Raw genomic sequence first — 18339 nt, 5'->3', positions numbered from 1 at the left:
CTTTCCAGTCTCCAGCTGTGGATGGTGTTTGTGAACAAGGACAGGCTAGCAGATGGACAGAACTCCCAGTCTGTTCCTAGTTGAGATGCCATGCGGGGAGAGCAGAGGGAGAGGGGCCAGGCCAGCAAAGAGCCCATTCCAGAGAGGCCAGGGAAACAGGCAGATAATAGTTTCTGAATGTCTTGACTCCACTTCCAGTGGCTCTGATGGGCAAGATCTTAGTATTTAGATAATCCATGTCAGCAGGGCAGTTCTCACCTCATTGACCAGGGAGGAGAAACAAGTTCACAGCTTTGCAGGGCTGGGTTAACAGGGTCCCAGCCCATGAGTGGCTCTGAAAAAGCTAAAAAATTAGTTTCACAGCATCACAGTTTTCTTTTTAAACTACAACCCTCAGTAATGGCCATGGAAAGACCTAACTCAGAAACCAAAGGCAAGGTAGGGGCCACGGTTTCTCAAGGTCTCTCAGGCTAGTAGAGATGGATAAAAATGGCTCACTCTGAGCTCCCCTCCCTAGTTCTCCAGAGATTTAATCCCAGAGTCTATGGCCTGACCACTGCTGGAACTGTGTTTGTCCCAGGTTTCCTGCAGTTGCAGAGAAGCACACCTGTATCTTGAGCAGATGAAGAGTCCTAGAATGGGAGAACCTGTATTAGACTGTCCAGTAAAAATGATCAATATAGCATCTCTGGAAATAATATTCAGGCCCACCTTTCCTGGTCAGCCCTCACAGAAAACACCAGCACTTGAATCAGTTCACCCATTCCCTGCACTGCCTCCTAATCTTTCTCAAGCTGCCTAGCTACTTCTGTTAAGCATGACTGATTCGACCTGCTGACAGCACAGATCTTCATCAGCCACTGACACAACTCATCTATTGAGGTTTTTATGTGGTTATCCATCACCAGGGTATCCGAGAACCTTCCATTAAGCGTAAACGGAAATCCTGCTCTCTGCCTGGCAGCAGAAGCAAATTTAGAGCTAACGAGGGGTGAGGTGGGGATTTTATTATTAATATGTAAAGTGATACAGTGCTGTGGGTTTTAAGAGGGACCTTTGAACTAGAGGCCACAAACCTGAGGATCATGCAACAATCCTGCTTGATGTAGACAGACAGCAGATGCTGCAGACATCCTGCCCCCAGCCCTGGGGGATGCCCATTGTCTGGAGGAACAATAAGAGCAGGTGACATTTGCCTTTGGCTGGCATTTTACTGCAGGTCAAAGGGAGGAGCTGTCATTTCAGGGACATTATCACCAGTGGACTGCACCTTCCCAGAAGTTACTCACTTGTGTGGCCTCTGGAGAGGCACCAAAGATTACAAGTTCTGATTTGGGTCAAGGAGTCGGTAAATCTTTCAAACCGAGACTAGCCTGAGATACCAGGCAGCTAGAGATCCCTGTCCCTGTTATAGGGCAGCAGAGGTAGACGAGTCTGAGGAAAGGAAAAAAACCCTTTCTGGTTGTCATTGTGCCCCCAGGACAACACAGGGCTGAAAGGCCCCATGTTGCCCACCTTCAATCTCTCCTTTGCAATTACACCTACAAAAAAACCTGACAACGGGTAGGCAGCTGGTGTGCTGGACTGTTGCTGACATGCAAGGTCGGGAGGTAATATTTTTTACTAGCTCAGCTTCTGTTGGTGAGAGAGAGAGAAGCTTACACAGAGCTCTTCAGCTCCATGCAGCTCAAAGGCTTCTCTCTCTTACTAAGAGAGGTTGGTCCAATAAAAGATGTTACCTTCCCCACCTTGTCTCTCTAATGTCCTGGGACCGACATGGCTACAACTGCACTGCTCTTCGTGCTGAAGTATTGTGTCACTATTACCTTGTGCTCCTCTCTTATGTTGTATCCCCTTGTTTTTTGATGTATACACCAGACGCAAGCTCTTTGGGACTGTTACGAGTCTGTAGAGCACCCAGGACAGTGGGGCCTTGGTCCATGACTAAGACTCCCTAGGCGCTACACTACAATACAAAATAATAACCTGGCAGCCACTTCTCTACACTAGCACACTGCTCCAGGTGATTCTCTACACCAGCACACTGCTGCCAACTCAGGAGTTTAATCACTAGTCTTACACTACTTGGTGTTTCTTTAAAGCCCCAGCTGCTGGAGTCATGGGAGAATCTCAGCGGTGGTGGGGTGGCTGCGATGATGGGGAAATTTTCCTTGAAGCCTGATTCTCCAGTGCCAGCACCTAGGGCCATCATTTACGCCTGTGCAACATTTCACACCCATCTCAGTGGAAATGACAATGCAATGGGGCCAGAGCTGGAGCATCAGGCTGTAAGTTAGGGGCTTTGGCAGTGGATCTAGCAAGAAGGTGCCAACCTTCCTGCCCCTGTACCGGCATGTAGTCAGGGAAGAAAGTAGGGCTTCTTGGTGGAGTACAGAGCCTCAGAAGGCGCATACTCCTGGGGTCAGCAGCCAAGATGCCAGGTGAACACTGGTGGCTTTGCCAGCACAGTGACGTCAGGTACAAATTGCCAGCAACAGGTTACGGCACAGACCTGGCCAGTCAGCCTGCTGCTCTCAGAAAGAAGCAATATGGACACAGGTGCATGCACCTGACTTTTATACATGACTAAAAGCCACCAACAGCCAGCCTGGTGTGCAGGAGCTGGGATGGGCAGCACTGCCTTCAGTGCACCCAGTCCACATTACACTCCACAAGACCTCAAGGTGTGGGGAGCGCAAGGCCCTGTAGTGAGGGTGGGGAGGGTCTATGGGCAGGCGCTAGTCACGCTGCTCTCCATTGCCAGCTGCAGAGGGAGAGAGTCACTGGGACATCACAGCTGCAGAGAATGGGGCAGCAGCCAGGGAAGAGTTGCTCTGCTGAGTACCTGGAGCTCTGAGCCCTGCCAGCCGCAGCCTCTGCAAACACCTGGGCTTTACTGATTAGACGTTGCTGCCCAGGGGCTTGCAGAGTTCAGGGCTTTCCTGCAGCTGTGGGTAAACAAAGGAAAAAAGACAGATAAGGGGGGGGGGGTCAGGGCCAGTGGGCTAGGGAAGGAGCACATGCTATGTGCTCTCCAGTGATCACGCAGATCCCCACACAGAGAGAAAAAGCTTGACAGTGTCCTTGACTGATAACAGGGATCCAGCTACACCTCTCCATGTGCTAGCAGCATGCCCAAAGCTGCTGATACAGGGCAGCACCTGGCCTTTCCAAGCGCTGTGCCCTGGCACTGTCCAAACACTTGGGCTATTCCTTGCAGAGACTTGTTCTCCCTAACAGGCCGGTTCTCCGTCAGCCTGAGCAGGCTGCTGGCACTGCAGGATCAGGGTGCCGGCACAGCAGGATCAGGGTGCCCAGCTAGCTGTGGGGGATGTGGATCCCAAAGCACAGGAACTCAGGCCCAGTTTGGTGGTTGTACTTAAGCACTCTAACATTAGCAGCAATGCTTCCTCCTTCTGGGATCTTCTGATGCCAACCCCCACAAGGCCTCAGCAGCTGCTGGACGTGGCTGCTCTGATTCCTGCAGCTAAGGTTGGTATATGAGTGAGGAGTCAGACACCCCCTGAACAAGGAGCTGCAGCCCAAAGCCCCAAAGATGCAGCCCTGAGTCACAGCTCCTGGGAGTAGGACAGCTGTCTCCTTCTCAGAAGCCCAGAGGACTCTCTCTCTGACATTTTCCCCACACATCTCAGAGCACAAGCAAATAATTCAGGCCCACCTCTGAGCAAAAGCAACATGCCCAGGATACCCAGAGGATGATATGGAATGCAACACCACACACATAGGTGTAATGTGCCATGGGGGCTAGGGTGATGGGGAAGGAGGAGAACTGGCCTCCAGCACATCCTGCCCTGCCCACAGGAGCTTACATGCTGGTCAGAGCAACAGCACTCGGGACTTCTGGTCTGATTCAAGTGTGGAGCCCATCCCAGCCAAGAAGCCAGAGTTCACACCCTACCTAGAACTCCAGCGGTATGCAGCAGGGGTTGTAGCTGTCAGCAGCTGGGCTTCAGCAAGGGATGGCAGCAGAAAGACACTAGTGCAAGGTGAGACTCCGGGGGCAGGTTTCCCAAGCCATGCCTGTCATTCTGCTCCTGTGACTGGGAAGTGGCTCATGGGAGTAACTCCCTGGAGGTATGTGGCCTGTCTAAAAGCTGTGCTGTGTTCGCGCACTGGATAGAGTACAGTGCTTGCACGTCTGCACACGTAGCTCCCACTCCACACACATCTGTTACTTTTTGGCAGTGACTAAGCTTGGGTCAGCAAACTTGCTTTCTCCGAATCACCCTTTCATCACATCCCCGTGGCTGTCATTTCCTGCCCCTTGCTTTAATGACAGGCAGATCATCACCACTGGGCATTTCCCCTCCCTCTGCGGCCCACTTCCTCCGGGGAAGGGATGTGGCTCAAACTGAAGGCTGCGGAAATCAATGCGTTACCGGTGTCCCATCTCACCCTCCTCCTGCTCTGGATTACGAACTCATCACACAGACAAACCAGAGAGCTTGAGCCACCTTGCGTGGCAGGAGCAAGGTTTGAGAGCCCTAGCCCCCTGCATCACCGTACTGGGATGCTCATTTCCAGGCCCTGCTTTCTCCTTCAGTGCTCAGCTTAACATAAGAACAGCCATACTGGCTCAGATCAAAAGTCCATCTAGCCCGGTATCCTGTCTTCTGACAGTGGCCAGTGCCAAGTGCCCCAGAGGGAATGAAAAGAAGAGGGAATCATCCAGTGATCCATCCCATTACCCATTTCCAGCTTCTGGCACGCAGACGGTAGGGACACCATCCCTGCCCATCCTGGCTAATAGCCATTGATGGACCTATCCTCCATGAATTTATCTAGTTCTTTTTTGAACCTTGGCATAGTCTTGGCCTTCGCAACATCCTCTGGCAAAGAGTTCCACAGACTGTCTGTGCATTGTGTGACAAAATATTTCCTTTTGTTTTAAACCTGCTGCTTATTAATTTCATTGGGTGACCTCTAGTTTGTGTGTTATAAGTAACATTTCCTTATTTACTTTCTCCAAACCAGTCACGAGTTTATAGACCTCAGTCATATCCCATCTTAGTAATTTCTTTTCCAAGCTGAAAAGTCCCGGTCTTATTAATCTCACCTCATATGGCAGCTGTCCCATACTCCTATGCATTTTTGTTGCCCTTCTGAACCTTTTCCAATTCCAATACAACTTTTTTGAGATGAGGCGACATCTGCACGCAGTATTCAAGGTGTGGGTGTACCATAGATTTATATGGAGGCAATATATTTTCTATCCTATTGTCTATCCCTTTCTTAATGATTCCCAACATTCTCTTTGCTTTTTTGACTGTTGCTGCACACTGAGCGGATGTTACTGTGCTGTGGCCTGGGATTGGATGGGAAACAAAGGAGGCTCCCTGCTGGCCTCCAGTGCAAGGGCAGCAACAGCGCAATGACTAACTCCTCCCCTCTGAAAGCACCTGGCAAACATTCATTAATGGAAGAAACCATTAACACCTCCTCCCTGTCCAGTGGGGAAACTGTGGCACAGAACAGGGCAGTGACTTGCCCAAGACTGCACACACTAAGTAAATCAGAGGCAGAATAGGGCAAAGAGCTGCAGGGCCAGGTTTGTAAATGTTTTTACACACCTAAAGTTACAAACAGGCAGCTGGTGGGATTTCAGAACTACCTAAGTACACTAGGCACCTGCCTTGTTCATCTCAGTGGGACTTAGGCAGGGCCTGCAGGGGTCAGCAAATGTTTTGGCCCGAGGGCCACATCTGGGAATAGAAATCATATGGGGGGCCATGAATGCTCACAAAATTGGAGTTGAGGTGTGGGAAGGGGTGAGGGCTCTGGTTGGAGGTACGGACTCTGGGCTAGGGCCAGAAATGAGGAGTAAAGGGTGCAGAGAGGGGCTCTAGACTGGCACGGTGGTGTGGGGTGCAGGGGGGTGAGGGCTCCAGCTAGGGGTGCGGGCTCTGGGGTGGGGCTGGGAATAAGGAGTTTGGGGTATAGGAGCATCTTCTGGGCTGGGACTGAGGGGTTCAGAAGGGAATGAGGGCTGGGGCAGGAGTTGGGGAAGGGGTGCAGGCTCTGGGGTGGGGATGAGAGGTTTGGGGTGCAGGAGGGTGCTCTGGGTTGGGATCGAGGGGTTTGGAAGGCAGAAGGGGGGATCAAGGCTGGGGCTGGGGCATGGAAGGAGGCTCAGGGGTGCAGGCTCCAGCTGGTGCTTACCTCAAGCGACTCCCAGAAGCAGCGGCATGTCCCTTCTCTGGCTCCTACGCGCAGGCACCACCCCTGCAGCTCCCATTGACCCGGGAGCTGGTCAATGGGAGCTGTGTGGGTGGTGCTTGGGGGAGGGGCAGCATGCAGAGCGGAATGGCCTGGCTGTCCCTTTGCATAAGAGCCAGAGGGGGGCCATGCCATTGTTTCTAGGAGCCAACTGGAATGGCCCCGATCCTGATCCCTGGCTGGAGCATCAGAGGCGGGCCATGCCACTGCTTCTGGAGCCGCATGGAGTGGCTCCCCAACCCCGCTCCCTGGCTAGAGCACCAGAGCAAGCCCCAGAACCCATCCCCAATGGGAACTCGACGGACGGATCTGGCCTGAGGGCCATAGTTTGCCTACCCCGGCCTAGTTCTTTTGAAAAAATCCCAGTAGGTGCCTCTCTGCATCTTCAAATCTGGCCCCAGGTTCTGGCTCTTGGCACCCTGCTCCAACCACTCATTCACCACCCTCTGCCTGCAGCGCAGGGCAGTGCTGTCCTGTGGTTATCACGGAGCATTCATGGGGAAGGAGGGAGGGTGTTTCTATGACACAAAGATGGTGCCACAGGTGCTGCACTTCCAAAGGTAGAAAGGGCTGAGGGCAGCAAGCTCCGGGAGTGCCACTGGTGGAGAGATCCAGCTTCTCTCTCCTGCCTGGGACAGCAGGAGTGACTTCCCTCTGCTCTCTTCCCCCACCCTGCTCAGACTTTGCAGCTCTAAAGCAGCTGCCTGGACAACTACTTGATTAAACAGAATAAGGTGAAGGAGAAAGGGGTCCAGTGAAAACGTGCTACAGAGAGAAACTCCAGCAAGTCTCTCCCACAGTATCTGTTTCTCCAGTGGAAACAACAGTGATTTGTCCAGGAGCTGAAGAGCCCATTGGAGGATTCTCATAGTGGTTGTCTGTAGGGGCAAGGCATAGATCAGACCCCCACTGTGGGAACTGTAGCCATCAGCTTTTGGTGCCATTTCTTTAGGATCATCAGGAATAGTAACATACAAAAGCCAGTAGGAGAACACTTCAATCTCCCTGGACATTCTATAATGGATTTAAAAGTAGCCATACTTGAAAAAACCTTCAAAATCAGACTTTAAAGAGAAACTGCAGAACTAAAATTCATTTGCAAATGTAATGCCATTAATTTGGGCTTGAATAGGGACTGGGAGTGGCTGGCTGGCTCACTACAAAAGCAACTTTCATCAACTACATCCACCCTGATTGAATTGGCCCTGTCAACACTGGTTCTCCAAGTGTGCGGTAACTCCCTTCTCTTCACATGTCAGTATAATAATGACAGCATCTGTAACGTTCACTCCATGCATCTGAAGAAGTGGGGTTTTTACCCAGGAAAGCTTATGCCCAAATAAATCTGTTAGTCTTTAAGGTGCCATTGGACTCCTCACTTGTTCAGGATTAAACCCAGATTCCTCTTCACGTTTGTGTCTAATGAATCTTCTTGACATAAATGGATTCATTAGGGATGCACTAAACCACAGCACACGCAGAGCTGCTCACCCTGCATTGTACTGCACACATGCCATCCCTATGCCTCCTGCTGCACAGGGGAGCTGAGCTGCTCCCTCACCTCCCAGAGAGCACGTGCAGGGGAGGCCAGGCCCTTTGAGGACTGCAGGTCTGTGCCCTTGGATACACCCAACAAACCCATGGCCATGGCAGGGGGCAGAGAGCCCTGGAAGTTACTCAGGTGACTCCCACATACACAGAAGAGGCATGTGAAAACCAGCAAGGAAGGAGGAGCTTTTCTTCTCTATCCAACAGGGACAAAGGAATTAAATGCCTGACCCAATGATCCCTCCAGCCCAGTATCCCAACTCCAGCAATGGTCAGACAGAGGAAGACACAAAAATCCTGCCATGGGTTGGGGTGGCATAACATCTTTCTAGGAGAATTTCTTCCAAGCCCCGGCAGGTAGCTTGTGTGTCCTGAAGCATGTGGCTTTAGATTCCTTCCACATCACGTTTGCTGTTGCTATTCTTATTTTTCACCTTATTATAATCCCACTAAGCTCTAAGGGGAGGGCTGGAGAAAGGAGAACCAGGAAAGGGGATTTGGTCTCATTCCCTGGCAGGACTCTATTGCAAAGTTGTTCTGGGAAAGCCACTCCCTGTCCAGAGCACCAGTCACTGCAGGCAGAAAGCCCAGTTAACAGGAAGGCCACAGGGACTCCCCGGAGCCACTTAGAAATTCCTCCCAAAGCCCTCCTGACCTGCAGCCACCATCTGATCAGGCAAGGCCCTTTCTGTGCACATACAAAGGGCGGGGAGATAATGTATTTGCATTAGAGTTCATTGTCTGAACCCCTTGGAGCGGCCTTGGGTTTGGAGATTAGCTGTGCACCTCCCTCTCCTCTCCCTGAAGCAAATCAGTGCAGACAGAAGCTAAGAGAAGGTCCTTGACCTCCACACTGGGCACTACCAGAAGCAATGGCTCCAAAGCAAAGTCAGAGGATTTCAAGAGGTAAAATGCCAGCCACCAAATCCTCTGCACAACTGTATTTGCTCTGGCAGTGGCACCGCATAGGGAGACAAAGCCTGGGGCAGCTGTGCCACAATCACCACCTGAGCCAGGCTCTCAGACAACTGAAACCTGCAGATGTCACTGAGATTCTGGCACAAACACACACTGCACATCACTGCCATGGGGACCACACCTCCTGTCTGCATATCTAGCGTCTTCACTGCAGAGTCTGACCTGTAGAGAAGCCTGTAGCCACAGGAATTACTACACTGTAATTAAAAAACCGAGGAGTCCTTGTGGCACCTTAGAGACGAACAAATTTATTTGAGCAGAAGCTTTTGTGGGCTAGAACCCACTTCATCAGATGTATGAAGTAAAAGATACAGAAGCAGGTATAAATACATGAAATGATGTGGGTTGCTTTACCAAGTGTTAAGTCAGTCTAACGAGATAAATCAATCAACAGCAGGATACCAAGGGAGGAGAAATAAGGTTGGAAGCGGTAAGAGAGTGGCCCATTACGGACAGTTGACAAGAAGGTGTGAGTAACAGTAGGGAGAAATTAGTACTGGGGAAATTAAGTTTAGGTTTTGTAAAGACCCAACCACTTCCGGCCTTTTTTCAGACCTAAGCTGATGGTATCTAGTTTGCAAATGAATTCCAGTTCTGCAGCTTCACCTTGGAGTAATTGTGGCCACTCCACACTGTGAGCTGTGTATGCTGCTTTAGCAGATACCCTGCCTGTCCCCACAGGAGGAGCCTTCCCAGGGTGCTGTCTGCCCTGCAGGGAGCAATGTTCAGGCCAACACCCAGGCCATTCAGCACCCCATTCACCTAATGAGGTACTAACCTCAAAGCTTCCTTTCCCCATTAATATCATCAAGCTGGGAAACAAGCCAGCAGCCCTTTCACACTGTGCTGAGGTAACTTGGTATTTAGCACATTCTGAACATTAAGCTATTGTTCCTCAGCCCCCACACAGAAGGGTCTGCCCAGCACTCTCTCCACTCCTAGCTTTCAGTCACCCCCACTTCTACTATTTGCAATGGAGAATCTATGCACTGTGCTTTTTGGCTGAATGGATCACCTCGTAGACTCATAGAATATCAGGGTTGGAAGGGACCTCAGGAGGTCATCTAGTCCAACCCCCTGCTCAAAGCAGGGCCAATCCCCAGCTAAATCATCCCAGGCAGGGTTTTGCCAAGCCTGACCTTAAAAACCTCTAAGGAAGGAGATTCCACCACCTCTCTACACCTGGCAAAGGGCAGTGCTAAAGTGGAGGTGGGCAGGTCACAAGGGGACACAGACCTGGCAACCAACTTTCCATCAAGCCAGGATGCCAGTCTTACTAAGGTGCCGCTCCCAGAGTGTGACACAGACCACCCGCTTTTGTCTGACCTTGGTAAGCACTGGTGCCCCTGTGCTTTACTCCCAAGAGGAGGTACTCATACAGACCTGGAGACTGGAATGCTCGTCGGGAAAAACTGAGCGGCCCATGCCCGGGCCATGCTGGATGCAGTCTGGAGCACAGGCTGCCGGCTCTCAGGAAGAGCCACCAATTGTTTAATGGGTGCCACGAATACACTAAAGTGAATCAAAATTGCTGTCAGGGACGCAGATGACACCTCCTCCTCACTGACAGCTAGAGCCAGAGATACGCTGCTGGTTTATTTGTGCGCTCTCAGGCCGATCATTCTACTTGCCATCCCTCGCCTGTAAGAGCTCCACAGCTCCTGCAGGTTCCAAACATGACCAGCCCCACCCCAGGCCATTCTGGGCTAGGACCTGCTGCAAACCCACACAAGCACTCATCCATTGTCTAATCCCCTCCCCACACAACATTTTAGCATCTCTCCTAACTTAGCTGCACAGGAGGCTTGGATAGGATCTTGGGCAGTGGGTGGCAGTGCCCTTTTAGGCACATATGGAGAATTTGCAGTTGTCTTTATAATGTACCTCGCTCACACTGGCACATCCTCCTCCAACAGTCACTAACTCATTGCAATACCCAGAGCATAAGCATGGCAATGGTGCCACCTGCTGTCTCCACAACAGAGCAGCAGCTTTGTAGAGGCCCCTGCTGGGTGGAAGATCTGGCTCAGCTTTGGCAGCAGTGTCCCCGTTCCCCAGACAGGGGCACTTGCGGATGTCACCTTTCTCCGGCTGTTTGTCTTCCTGTCCTCAGGCTACAGAAAAACCGAGCTGCTGGGTCCCCGGGCTGGGCTGGATGGGTATTTACAACTGTCCACAACTGTTGTGCGTCCATGCGCTGACTGGCACAGCGATGCTCTCAGGTGGTCCTGTGCACAGCACTCGCCCCCCAGACTCCAGGGCCTTCTGCCTGGCCACTTTAAGTCTTGTGGTGTCTTAAATTAGCTGAACTGCTCCAGAGGCCACTAGGGGGGCAATGGTTTTGTATCTGATCAGATGCTGTGAGCCCTCCTCCAGGTCAATCACATATTCCCTGAAGGGGAAAGAAAGACAGGTTCAGATGGAAGAGCTCAGGCCAAGAGGAGAGATGTGCTGCACTCTCCTGGGGCTCCTGCTTACTTTTCAGGGTTTCAGCGGCAACGTGACCAGATTAGGCAAGGACGACTGCTGCTCCATCCAGCCCACCCATCCACCGCTGGACAGGCAACTCACAGACACACCCCCTGCACTCTCCGCAGTGGGAAGTTGAGCAGAGTACAGTCAGGATGGCATTTCTAAGGCATGCATGTATCAGTGCACAGAAAAGCAATATGCCACTTACCTCTGCTCATCGGTCTCTGGCTCCACCAATATGTTTTCCTGCCTCTCCTGCACCCTCAGGAATACAAAGGAGTCCAGGTTGGGTTTGGGAACTGCAAGGAAAGTAACACACTCAGAGCCCTGACCCTGGCTCAAGTGATTGAGCACAGGGCACTTGTGCTGCACAAGCCACTCCTGTGAACAGTCTCTGCTCCTTTCCAGGACCTTCACGAGGAGCTGGAATGCTCATGAGGACACAGTGCAATGCTGGTCAATAGCACCAGCAATGGGGGCATCACAGGGGACTGGCCAACCCCAAATGCACCAGCCAACACATACTTGAGAGGGCAGGAAAGTCAGAACACAGAGACCTGTGTGAATAGCTTGGTGACCCCCTTGTCTTTCCCCAGAGGGTGATTCTAGGAGAGGGCCATGTGAACATATCCAGACCACCTAAAGGGCCAGCAGCATGGAGAGGGCCGTGCTCAGACACCTGCTTCTTCTAAGCACTCGCCAGTGCTCTAGCGCTTACACTACTTGCTCTCTAGGACTTCAGGTTACTCCAGGGCTCATCCAGGATGTGTCCCCAGGGAGCCTCTGCTAGAATTCTATTGCCTGTGCTGCAGTCGGGCTTCCCTTACCCAGTCTCAGGAGATCCACTTTCTGCAGGTTGGGAGGCATGTGTTTCAGGGCCACGTTTTTCAGGTAGGTTTCTGTGTTCGCCATGTACCTGAAACAAACAGCCCTTATTGTCAGTTAGATCATGGCAAAAGCTGCTGGGCCAGAACTGACTCCAGGTGCCAGCAAGACATGCTGAACCCATAAGCACAACGGGAACACAGCAGCAGCAGCTTGGTCTGGAGGAGCAGAAGCTGAAATTAAGGCTTCTCTGCTCCAGCAGAACAGCGCACGCAAATCCTTCAGTGCCCAAGGGCACAGCCTCTCCCCATAGGAAGGTGACACAAAAGGCAGTGAGGGCTCTTTCCACCAGCAGGATTCAGGAAGCAGAGGGAACTTTTCTGGCATAAGCAGCAAAGAGTCCTGTGGCACCTTATAGACTAACAGACATTTTGGAGCATGAGCTTTCGTGGGAGAATACCCATTTTGTCGGATGCATGTAGTGGCATAGTTTTCTGGCATAGTTTAGGGTGGCTGAAGTGAGACCTCCTGGGCCAATGGCCTGCCACAAACTGCCAGCAGAGGGCCGCATAGAGACGAGAGGAAGCTGTGCAGCAGTAAGAGGCTCTTGTCATGAATCTGAAATGCACATGGAAGGAGGCAAGTAGCTAGACACCAAGACTGATGGAGGCTGAGCAGGGATCTTTTTTCAACCCCTTCCCAGACTGTCAGGAGCACTCAGGGCCAAGCCTCTAGCTTCACTGCAGACCCAACAGAGAGTGAGGGACTTGTTAGCTGGTCACTAGGGGACAAGGTTTTCCAACCAAGATGCCACGGCCAAGTTTGCCAAGGGAAGATCTACACATGTGAAGCATAGCCTCAAAGGGAGAGCCGGAGTGCACACAACCCCAGTTCTCCAGGCCTTGATCTAGCCTGCAGAGTAGACCTGACTCACCCCGCTGCCCAGCCTCCTTCCACACCTACTCACTCTTTAGCAAAGGCAAACTCCTCTGGAGAGAGGATGGAAGGTTCTCCTTCCGCTCGGGACTTCTCCTTCTCCAGGATATGGGGGAAAAACTTCTCAATCTGCCAGGGGAAGAAAAACCCCAAAGAAGTGTCAGCAGGGATTGAAACAGAGAGCTCCGTTATAGGCAGCTCCTAGCATTCTCCCTCTCCGAATTCAGGCTTCTATAGCCAGGGGAAATCTGTCACTGCGGATTGATGAGGTGCAGAGGTGGTGCATCTGCTCTGGGATTAGTTCCTGACCAGTGCAGGGCTGTCTGTGCCTGAGAGGCGGGATGACAATGGAGTTTCCAGGAGGAAGATGGCACTTTGCTGACCCTCCATAGAGTAATAAACATGCTCACCGCAGCACTGTGACACCCTCCACCCCCCAAGTCACTGTGATACCCAGAACAAGATGCTGTGCTTGACACCAATGAGGACTGGATTTCCCAGGTGAACCTTGGTCACTCTAAAAACATGTCAAGGGATCGTAACTCAGAGCCCTGGGCCAAAGCAATATGCTTTTGGTGTGGCCAGAACGCTGTGCCTCCAGCCACTCTCCTGAGAGTCACGTTGCCATGGCACAGCACAGCAGAGTGTTACCTTCACAAGCCTGCAGCGCAAGTAGCTGCTGAGGACATAGCGGATCCTCTCAATCTCCATGCGGTGGATGCTGACCTTCAGGTCTCCGTGCTTGGCTCGTTTCAGATTTGACTCCTGCAGAAGGGGCACACAGGGGAATATCAGACTGTTCAAACACTCAAGACCTAAAGACACAGAGAGGCCAATGGCCACAGACAGAGTCCCAGGAAAGAGCCAGATTGCAGCTGCCTCTGGCAGACATAGCACCTGTACCATGAATGCAGGTTACCACTCCTCCCTGCCATGTGGGAACCAACATGTGGGACAGCTCCTTGGAGAAGGGAATCCAAGAACCAGGTGCCAGATTTTGCAGCATATATGATTTGAGCAGGTAATGGTCAAGACTGCAGATGGCTGATTCTGTCATCCAGGCAACTTCGAGGCTGTCTGGCGCAGGAGATTTACACCGTCTCTGTAGCAAACTGCATAAAGAACCAGGAACTGGCTAGCAGCACTGCCCCCAACACCAGCCCACACTGGCAAAAAAGCTGCAGGCCAGGATGAACAGCAATCATGCTGAAGGCCCTATGGAATAGCAGATGGGCAACAACAGCTAATGCCAATATTAAACTCTGTGACTAACAGCAACATGGCAGGAGCATGGGGGCTCTTGCTGCTCTCAGCACATAAGCATGAACCATCACTGCTTGGGCAGACCATGCAAGTTAATCATAAAGATGCTCAGGACTACATCCACCCCCTGTGGGAGATACTGGAGAGGAGAATAGATAGTAGCACTAGCTGGAGCTCAGGCACGGGACCCCAGGGCATGGAGTTTAGCAATGACAGTATGAACCTGCCCAGCCATTCCCAAACCCTGACCCCACCTGTGTCCCCAGACACGCACCATGTGGTCCAGCTGCTCCATGACACATTCCACAATTTCAGACTTGCTCTCCAGCAGCTCTGGGGCAAACTTCTCATTCAGCCAGGCCTGACAGCATAGTAGGACAGTGAGTCATAAACCAGCCTAACACTGAGCCCCCCTGATCTGACCCACCAGGGCCTGCTCCCCTCCTAGAATCAAACCCAGGAGTCCTGGCTCCCATCCCCTGCTGCTCTAACCACCAGCCCCCACTCCTTGCCTAGAGCCGGGGAGAGAACCCAGGAGTCCTGGCTCCCAGCCCCCCCTCGCTCTAACCACCAGCCCCCACTCCCTGCCTAGAGCCAGGGAGAGAACCCAGGAGTCCTGGCTCCCAGCCCCCCCCGCTCTAACCACCAGCCCCCACTTCCCTCCCAGAGCCGGGGAGAGAACCCAGGAGTCCTGGCTCCCAGCCCCCCCCGCTCTAACCACCAGCCCCCACTCCCTGCCTAGAGCCGGGGAGAGAACCCAGGAGTCCTGGCTCCCAGCCCCCCCCGCTCTAACCACCAGCCCCCACTTCCCTCCCAGAGCCGGGGAGAGAACCCAGGAGTCCTGGCTCCCAGCCCCCCCCGCTCTAACCACCAGCCCCCACTCCCTGCCTAGAGCCGGGGAGAGAACCCAGGAGTCCTGGCTCCCAGCCCCCCCCGCTCTAACCACCAGCCCCCACTTCCCTCCCAGAGCCGGGGAGAGAACCCAGGAGTCCGGGCTCCCTGGGGACTCAGGCGTCCGGCCCCGCCCACCTGCTCCAGGCTGCGGAGGAGCTGGGCGGGGGTCAGCACCAGCTCCTCACTGCTCCCGTCCGAGTCCAGCTCGCGCACCTCCAGCCCCTCCGCCATCCCGGCCCGGATCTCCCGCCAACGGCGGGCGCGCGGTGACGTCAGCGCGCTCTGCCCTGCGGCCGGCGCTTCCCCTCCCCCTCCCCCGCGGCGGCTTAAAGGGGCCGCGACTCCCGGCCAGAGCCTCGAGCCACGTCCTCCCCCCCCGCCGATCCACGCGCAGGGCGGGGCAGCCCTTCGGACGGACGGATCCAGGGACCGGCCCAGGCAGGGATGGAGCAATTCCTGGATGGACGGACGGACGGACGGACCTTGGTCCTGACTGGCTTGTGCACCCCCAGGTCCCCCCACACAACCCCAGGAGCATCTGCGCCCCCTCCTGGGGTGCAGCCCAGGCCAGCACTAGCCGCCTCCTCCCCCCAGTGTGAACATAATGACTCTGTGCCCTTGCGACCCCTTAGCAGTCCGGGGCCTCAGTAGGGAAACTGGACCCCATCATGCGAGGCGCTGCACCCACACACAGGGTCACGACTATTGTGAGAGGGTGTGGGGCCCAGCCCCCCTGTGGTGGGTGACTGTCACACACACACACACACACACACACACACACTCTCTCTCTCTGACTGAACTAGGGGGCTAGTACAGGCCTCAGTTCAGACTAACTTCCACAGTTTTCCTTCCACAAGGTCTGTAGAGTAATGTGACCAACTAGCGTAAGCCTCAGCTCAGCACAAAGCATCAGTCCCAGTTTTATTAGGCCCCAGAGACCTGTAACAAGGGGAAATTTTTATTTTAATGCAAGGTTCTATGAAACAGTTAAACACAACAAGGTAATTTAAGAGTGAAAGGAGATCTAAGAATGTATTGAAAAATATTTTAATTTGTGCTCAAAGGGGGAGGATTTATTGATGCAACCAATGAGAAACAGGGGTAGCTACCTGGTGCAATAAATGTGCAGAGCATTGTTAATTACTTTAAATTACAGTCTTAGCAGACACCCTGAAAGGGCTAGCCTCGCTGGAACACCACTCTGCCCGCAGAAGTCCCAGCTCCAGGGGTGCCAGGAATAGATTGCAGAACTCAGCACCGATGAATCCACTCATGGATCATTCCAAATGGAGCTGGATAGTCAGTACACAGGCCAAGACTCCTCTGACTAGGATACAGCATCCACGGTCACTCCCCTTGGATCATCAGTCAATAAGGAGGGCCTCTCAGACCATCAAGACTTTGGGTATGTTTTCCTTCACATTGACTAGCATGGAGAAGCATCTCGTAAATCAGGAACAGAAAGATAGAGGGAAAAAAGATACTGAACTGGGGTGGTTTGGTACCACATGATATTGTGATTAAACTAGAATGGTATCAAATTAACATTGCACACATTAAATAGAATAAAAGATGGCTAACTGATAGGTCTCAATGTTATTGTAAATGGGGAATAGTCATTGAGGGGGTATGTTTCCAGTACAGTCCTGCAGTTTTTGGGCCTACACTATTTAACATTTTTATGAATGGCCTGGAAGAAAACATAAAATCATCCCTGATAAAATCTGCAGATGGTACAAATTGGGGGAGTGGTAAATAATGAAGAGGACAGGTCACTGGTTCTGAGCAAGTTTGATTGGTTGGGAAAATAATATGCATTTTAATCTGGCTAAATGTAAACGTATCCATCTAGGCACAAAGAACGTAGACCGTACTTACAGGATGGCCTACTATATCTAGGGAAGCAGGGACTCTGAAAAAGATTTGGGAGTCATGGTGGATAATGAGCTGAACCTGAGCTGCCAGCGTGATGCTGTGAGCAAAAGAGCTAATGCTATCGTGGGATGCATAAACAGGGGAATCTCAAGAAAGAATAGAGAGGTTATTTTTCTCTCTATTTGGCACTGGTGCAACCATTGCTGGAATACTGTGTCCAGTTCTAGAGTCCACAATTCAAGAAGGGTGTTGATAAACTGGAGACGGTTCAGAGAAGAACCACAAGACTGATGAAAGATTAGAAAACATGCCTTGTAGTGATAGATTGAGCTCTTTGAGGCTATTGAGCTTTAGAAAGATAAGGTTAGGGGGTGACTAGATTACAGTTTAAGTATCTACATGGAGAACAATTATTTAATAATGGGCTTTTCAATCTGGCAGGGTAAGGTTAACACCATCTAGTGACTGGAAGTTGAAGACAAATTCAAACTGGCAATAAGATGTAAAATTTCAAGGGAGAGAGTAAATGACCATTGGAACAGTTGACCAAGGGATTCTCCATCACTGACAATTTTTAAATCATAATTGAGAATAATATCCATAGATCTTCTCCAGGAATTATGTTGGGGAAGTTTTCTAACCTGTGTTATACAGATTGGACTAGATGACCACAATGGTCCACTTTGGTCTTGCAATCTATTAATTTATTTACAACCTGACCTACAAACTCATGATTCTCTGAAGGGGAGCCAGGACACTCCAGAACCAGTCAGTGGATACACAAGTTGAGCTGCCCTAGGAAATGCTGCATGCAGGATCAAGTCTCTCCAGGTTGGTTATGGGCAGGTCACATCCTATTTCTTGATCATTACTGTATTCCTTACAGGGAGGTGCTCAGCTATCTTCTATAAACAACCTTTACTTAACCAAACCAAAAACTATAAACTATTCAGAGAAACCTATTCATGTCCTCTTGACTGCTAAAAATCCAATTTATCATTAATTCAGACAATTTTATAATACAGATCCATTTTTCCATTTACTAAGCTCCCTTACGGTTCCCACTTTTGGGGAACAAACTTAACAGACTTTTGGCTGCTTATCTAAAAGTATGGAGTTGCATCCTACATTTGTAAATACTGTCTAATTGTAAACACTGTCTATAAGATATTGATGTGTGCAGCCTGAGCTACAGTGCGCTCAGACATAGAAACCTCTAGACTGAAACCAACATGGGCTCAACATTAGATGTGATCACTAATGTTGCTGCTAACATTTTGTGTTTACACAAGCAAAAATCTGATGCTTTAA

General features: G+C 51.5%; 1 protein-coding gene across 2 annotated transcripts; it reads right to left on the bottom strand.

Moving 5' to 3' along the window:
* Window positions 1-8991: 8991 nt before the first annotated feature.
* GINS4 (GINS complex subunit 4) lies at window positions 8992-15414 on the bottom strand. 2 transcript variants are annotated; one of them, XM_032774566.2, is made up of 7 exons: window positions 15289-15410; window positions 14534-14620; window positions 13648-13761; window positions 13028-13125; window positions 12063-12151; window positions 11444-11534; window positions 8992-11155 (listed from the first exon to the last, which is right to left on the bottom strand). In XM_032774566.2, exons 1-7 carry the CDS (start codon window positions 15382-15384, stop codon window positions 11059-11061), a joined length of 672 nt encoding a protein of 223 aa, XP_032630457.1. In that variant the 5' UTR covers window positions 15385-15410; the 3' UTR covers window positions 8992-11058. The 2 variants fall into 2 exon arrangements, with proteins under 2 accessions (XP_032630457.1, XP_074918886.1); XM_075062785.1 differs by having other exon boundaries at window positions 10973-11155; window positions 15367-15414.
* Window positions 15415-18339: the final 2925 nt, after the last annotated feature.

Source organism: Chelonoidis abingdonii, chromosome 2 (genome assembly GCF_003597395.2).
Source record: "Chelonoidis abingdonii isolate Lonesome George chromosome 2, CheloAbing_2.0, whole genome shotgun sequence".
NCBI classification, from domain to species: Eukaryota; Metazoa; Chordata; order Testudines; family Testudinidae; genus Chelonoidis; species Chelonoidis abingdonii.
This window is presented reverse-complemented; position numbering and strand designations above follow the sequence as displayed.

Bases quoted from the DNA above. Each gene is read 5' to 3' on its own strand.
- GINS4 (XM_032774566.2), bottom strand. From the start codon at position 15,384: ATGGCGGAGGGGCTGGAGGTGCGCGAGCTGGACTCGGACGGGAGCAGT. The intron at 13,126-13,647 runs GTAACACTCTGC...TTCCCCTGGCAG, and splicing joins TGCGCTGCAGGCTTGTGAAG to ATTGAGAAGTTTTTCCCCCA. The intron at 11,156-11,443 runs GTAAGTGGCATA...TTTCCCCTTCAG, and splicing joins CCAGAGACCGATGAGCAGAG to GGAATATGTGATTGACCTGG.